Here is a 6221-nt window from a genome sequence, read left to right as displayed (position 1 = left end):
CATTTAATTTACCATCTACAGCTCCAACTCACTATTTGGATGGCAGTACTCACTTTTGGACATGTAATTGTCTCATATCATTTAACAAATGAAATTGACTTCAGAAAAACAAAACATACAACATATGTTGAACAGTAAGCCTTAAACAAAGACGTGGCGTCCCCGTAGCTCAGCTGGTAGTGTGCAGCCCTTGTACAGAGGCTGTAAGTCCTCTGCAACAAGCTAAGTTGGATTCCAGCTTATAACCTTTGCTTTGTGTCGTCCCGTCACGCAACCTCCCCCCTTTTGTGTCTCTCTACAGCTGTCCCATCATAATAAAAAAAAGACAGAAAAAAAACTAGCATAACTAAATAATGCCTCACCAGTCAAGTTTTCATTAAACATTTGCGATTCCAGTGAATAATTTCCAGTGAGAAACTTCACTATTTTTACAGAGGACTGATGGAGAGGTAAATATTATGATGCCACAGTGAAGCTGACCTTTGGCATTTTGGATATAAAATCTCATCTTATCCTGTTCAATATTTGTGTGTTAACTTTGTCATGAGTAACGTATGAGTTTTTGAGATATGGGCCAAAAATATCTTTAGTGAGATCACTCTGACCTCTGAAATCTCATCAGCTCATCACCGAGTCCAAGAGGACATTTAAAACAAGTCGGAAGAAATTCAGAAGAAAGAGACGGACAACCCAAAAACATAATGCCTCTGGCCGAGCATTGAATGGCAAAACCACATAATAGAGGGTTTTAACGTACACCTGCCAGCCAATCAGAAAAGAGAGATGATCCCGCATCATCCTGAAGGCGTTTACTTCAAAATATCGATTTAAAATGACTCTGGTGATTTAACGACGACTTCATCGTTCGTCCAGAGTCAATGATCAGAGCTGTGTCCATAGCAACGGTCTGCTCTAAAGAAATAACAGACCTTAGAAAGCTGTAATTGACCACAAAGCCATGTAATAAAATCCCTTAAAAATCCTTCTTAAAAAAATCCTGCACTGTTACCTAAAATCACAGATATACTCAACATGATTTAGATTGTAAGCTGCATCTAATGCACAATATTTAAATAACTCTGGAGATTATTTTTTAGATATTTAAACCATCTCCATCTTCATGTATGGGATATGATATAAACGTATTGCAGTAACAGTGACAGTCTGACTGTTTTAATGCACAAGTTCTTGCATATTTTTTCGGCGAGTGTACTCCTCCAGTTCTGTCGTGAGCTCGCTTGCTTCAGGTCGGTCATCAGGCTTCACACACAGCGTTGGCTTTATTATCATGTACTGCAACATAAAAAAAAACAGCCAGTAAGATTTATATTACAGTAACAAACTGCATATGAATGCTACTCAGGCAGGCAACCAGCAAAGATCAACACCGATTGCTATATTCCTCAACTACTGACATCTGTTCTGCTGGATGTTTTTTTATGAGAAAAAAAACTTTACTTCCAGTATGTTAGAAAAAAAATATAGAAAAATGTATTTTTGGTCACTGTGACACTTTGATTTACATTTAGGATCTAAGATACACTGATTACTGAAGTGCTGCATGTGTACATGGATTTAGACTGATCAGGTAACTACAGTGCACATTAACATGTTCTACCTGTGGAACCCAGTTTCTCTGGCTAAACTGGTTTATTAAGTGCATGTGAACACACTGACTGATCCATGTCGCATGAACACTGACAAATGATAGAAAATAATTTACCTCTTGAGGAAAACTGTCTGAAAACCCTTGAGGAAATTTCTGTCTTCTGACGTCACCCCAAACCTGTAAGTAATAAAAAAAGAGATAAAAAGGAGAACAATATGTATTTAAATCATTTCTGATAAAAAAGTCTCTGGCACCATTGATTGCATTTACGAAAACAAACCCAGCAGGTTATTAACTACTGATACTGGGCACACTCAGCACAACTTAGACATTCAGACTGAACAACTCACCTCTTGTTTTTCATGAACTGTGGAAATTTTCCAAAGTAGCTCGAAATATATCAACCCCACAGCATAAATATCAACTTTTCGATCATAAGTCCCCTCGTTCTTCTGTCAGAAAACAAGAACACGACATTAAGAAAAGGCAGCTTATTGTCTCTTAATCATTAACCAGTTATACTCATGACATCCATACAAAAGAAATGAAGCCATTCTGTTTGTAGAAACATCAGCGACTGGAAGCCGGTGGCGTGATCTGAACAGCAGGGTGACGTGCTGTTTTTGGCTGATTGAAGACCAGACGTGCTGATACTGTCACCATCAATCAACCTGTTTATCTGTCGAATGTTTAAAGCATATTTTGTCTTCGTACTGAACTCAGTTAAAGCCGAAAGGTTTTTGTCAATAAAAATCAGCTCACTTGCTCAGGAGCCATGTAAGATGGGGTTCCTTCGGACGCCGTCATCTCCACCAGGTTCTCATCGTTCTCAGCAATGACCAGTCCAAAGTCTCCGATCTTCACTTCCCCATATTCTTTTCCAAACATGATGTTGGCAGGCTAAACTCAAGAAAGAAATAAACAAACATGTAACTTCATGACTGATGTGATGCAATAAATTATTGGATTCTAACGTCTCACCTTCAGGTCTCTGTGGATGAGATTCTTGGAGTGAATATATTTAACTCCACTGACTATTTGTTTGGCAATACTTAGACTTTCATCTCTTCTCTTAGAGCCCTGCAAATTGTTATTATAATTCTTCTCATCGATCCAGTCTCTGAGTGTTTCGGTGTCACACAACTCCATCTGAATGTAGAGATACTTTGTCGATGAATCGGTGGATGAAGACCTAGAAAAGTAAGAAAAGACAAATGAAATAAAGGATGTGGCTCCAGTGTAAATGAGCTCTTAAGGAGGAAGATGTGACGTACTGTGAACTGCTCCAGCTGTCAGGTACACTGTCCCCCTGGTACTCATTATCATCCACCCAACACGTGTAGCATTGAACAATGTGATTGTGACGGAGGTCTGACAGTGCCTTCACCTCTCGAAGAGGTTTTGTGTCCCTAAGAATAAGAAAACAGCTCAGTTGAAACTTGTTTTGCACGACATATACAACTAAAATGACATTAAATGCTTTTTAAAAACCCTAATACACTTAAAACTTGACCTACTCTTTAAAGCGGACGATCTTAATAGCAAAATCCTTCTCCGTCGATTTATGTTTGACTTGGTAAACACGACCAAAGCCTCCTCTGCCAAGGAGCTCTATGAACTCAAAGTCTGATGTCAAACTAGTGAAACAAAAGAAAAGTCGATTAGACAAACACAAACGAAAAAACAGAAAACACGTAAAGATTGCGATTTAAGGTTTTAATTTTACATACCAGGAGGTGTTTGATTGGGATAAACTCATCTCAAAGTTTCCTGTGCTCGCTCCCGCAGGAATCATTTCATCCTTCATGAACAAAATAAATCATGAAAAAGAGTTCACACTAGAAAAAAACACCAAATCACTAAATTATTTAAATCCCCAACAGGCTCACTGTACCTGACTGTTGATCTGACAGGCATCTTCGAAATGTGTTTCAAACCTAACAAAAATGATTTCGATTGATTGAACGATTATGATTTTGTGACTTAATATTTTGTGAAATATTATGAACATTAATAGTTTTTGGAATGGATCTTAAGCTGACTTACCGTCTTTTGGGCTTCACAGCAGGATTTTGTTCCTTCATAATTGGAAAAAAAACAGAAAATGATGCCAGTCAAATTTAAGCAGCAGTTTCAGAGACATATCAAACTGTATGATATGTTGTAAAGGTAAATCAAAAATTAATGTATATCTTTTGATTCATTTCTTTCATTCACTGTCAGGACCGAATACATTACCAATTCCATTTTCACATGCAGACTAATATTTTTTCAATACTGATAACTAATTAGCAGACTGTGTAGGTATAATTTTCTAGCATTTCAGTTTAGCCAGGAGAAACCAGTGTGTATTATTACTTACTTCTGAAGTTTTACTGCTATATATCTCATAATTTAGAAGCTTGGCTCCTTCATCCTCAGCTTTCCTCTTCGTTGTTCCAGTGGTAGCTGGGTTCTCCTTATTGCCAACCACAATCACTGCATTTTCTATCTGAAAGTCTGCTTCAATCTGTCAGGATAAGGAAACCGATCAAATAGACATGATCTGTATATCTGTAAATCGGAGTCAAGAATACAACATGCACCATATCACAAAGAATAATCTTACCACTGGTCTCTGATTCTCCTTCTTACTCAAACCTCTCAGGACATTTTTAACTGCCTTCTGCTTGGTTTCCTTTTCCGCATTCCCCACACCAACGGAAAACACTTCACCATAGATCACGGGCCTCTCAGACAATCTGATGAACAATTATGAAACCAACTTGAGACAGTGTTGGCACAAAGGCTAATGTATACAATTTAGCGCATGGATCTGTAATCTGATACAGATATTGGACCATGAAAGCAGAGTTCTCCTGCCTGTTGATCCATGCCAGCAGTGCATACATGTACCAGGATGCACTGCACGCAAGCACACAATGAGGGATTCATTGCATTTATTTCATAAACACTGACTTGACATGTACATGAGTGCCAGATTTTCCCTTTAAGAATTCATTTATGAGCATCACATCTAGAGCCTGACCAAAACTGGCCAATATTAAGGAGTAAAAATATTCCAATATAGATAAATCAGCCAATATTCTTTATAAAGACTATAAAATGTACACAAAAAACAAAATAAAGCATGTTTTTTGCAATGATCCCCCAAATGTGGTTAAGGTTTGTGAGCAAGATTTGTAATGGAGGCATGAGGTTTTACAGTTTAAAAATAAATTTTATTGTCCAAAACGATATCAGGTCACTTAAACTGTAAACTTTTATCGTTTTTTGTTTGTTTTTTGATACTTATAATTACCTACAAATTAAAAAAAAAAAAAAAAAAAAAAGGAAGAAGAAGAAGAAGAAGAAGAAGAAGAAGAAGAAGAAGAAGAAGAAAATACACAAATAGAGCTAAATATATGCATATATTCAGCCTGAACTGAGAAAAATAATATTTTCACAGAGATCCGAGAAATTGTTAATGTTATTAAAAAACACCAGTGCCTTTGGTGTGACAAGTCAAAATGTTGACCGGGAAAAATAGTGGATGTTTCCCACGAAAAGGCGCCACAGCCGCCTACAGCGCATGCGCCAGCTCTGCAACATAATCTGGCGAGAGCGATAATTTTCTGTTAGCCCAGCTACAGTAAAAAACGTAATTAATTTCTACAAGGTGCACAAACAAACAAAGCGAACAAATCCCGCACAAACAGTCGATGCTCTCCAGCTCTGCACATCGATAACAACACGGTTCAAACTCACATATTCTTGATGTCGGGTCTCTCTTCAGAGCCACCGTCCTTATATTTCAGCTCAGACGGTCTTTTACGAAAGAAATCCTTTACATCAGCCGGGTAGTTTCTCGTATTTTCCATCACCGATCAGAGGGTATCAGTGACAGCGTGCAGCACTTCACTGTCACTCAGACTGCTGCAGCTTCCGCACCTCACGGACGCTTAAATTTCCCGCATTTGTGACGAAAGCAGCGACAAAAATTACGTGCATACGGGATCTCGTAAAGGACACACCTAAATACACTACAGTCGACATTATTATTATTAACGTTATGAGAACGCTTGAAAAATATAACATAACATTTAGGGGACATTTACGACAAATGTACAATAAAACAAATAAGTAAATGAATAAAATAATACCATTGAAGAAGAGGGGCTTTGAACACATGGGACATAAATATCTTATCAAAATGTTTTGGACACAGGACATGAGAAAAACGTGTTCCAGCGATTTGTCCGATACACTGTAAAAGTCCACTTCAAATAAACAAGAATAATAACAAGTAAGATGACTTGAATGAACTCCAATGGGGATTTAAATAAACTATAATCAAGTTTATCAGATAGTCTCAAGGCACGTCTATTCTTCAGGGGGGTTTTAAGTTTAAGAGAGATTTTTAGGTCTTTTTTACTTGCAACAAAAGACAGGGCTGCGAAGAATACCTGTAATCAAAATATTATTCCATAAAAAAATCGTATTATTTGTTTTGCAAAAGAATTCCAAATTTTACAATATCATAATAAAGAAGAGATATTACATTCTTCGTAAACAACCACTTGCGTATTCCCTCCTCCAAAATATAACAATATTACACTTGTTATACTATTGT

The 6221-nt window shown here is 37.3% G+C and overlaps 1 protein-coding gene across 1 annotated transcript in view; it reads right to left on the bottom strand.

Annotated features, from left to right (window-relative positions):
* Positions 1-795: 795 nt before the first annotated feature.
* The window catches only part of LOC146315198 (uncharacterized), a 34957-nt gene continuing 29531 nt past the window's right edge, over positions 796-6221 (bottom strand). The window contains 13 exon segments of the mRNA XM_084736537.1: positions 796-1293; positions 1724-1786; positions 1960-2061; positions 2372-2509; positions 2591-2801; positions 2884-3018; positions 3127-3246; positions 3340-3410; positions 3504-3546; positions 3656-3687; positions 3972-4118; positions 4218-4350; positions 5357-5460. Of these exon segments, the coding sequence (XP_084592663.1) occupies positions 1102-1293; positions 1724-1786; positions 1960-2061; positions 2372-2509; positions 2591-2801; positions 2884-3018; positions 3127-3246; positions 3340-3410; positions 3504-3546; positions 3656-3687; positions 3972-4118; positions 4218-4350; positions 5357-5460 (1491 nt within the window). The 3' untranslated portion in view covers positions 796-1101.

The sequence above is a fragment of the Lutjanus erythropterus genome, chromosome 14 (assembly GCF_056507025.1).
Source record: "Lutjanus erythropterus isolate fLutEry1 chromosome 14, fLutEry1.hap2, whole genome shotgun sequence".
NCBI lineage: Eukaryota > Metazoa > Chordata > Actinopteri > Lutjaniformes > Lutjanidae > Lutjanus > Lutjanus erythropterus.
The sequence above is the reverse complement of the archived record's forward strand: the minus strand, read 5'-3'. Positions and strand labels throughout refer to the sequence as shown.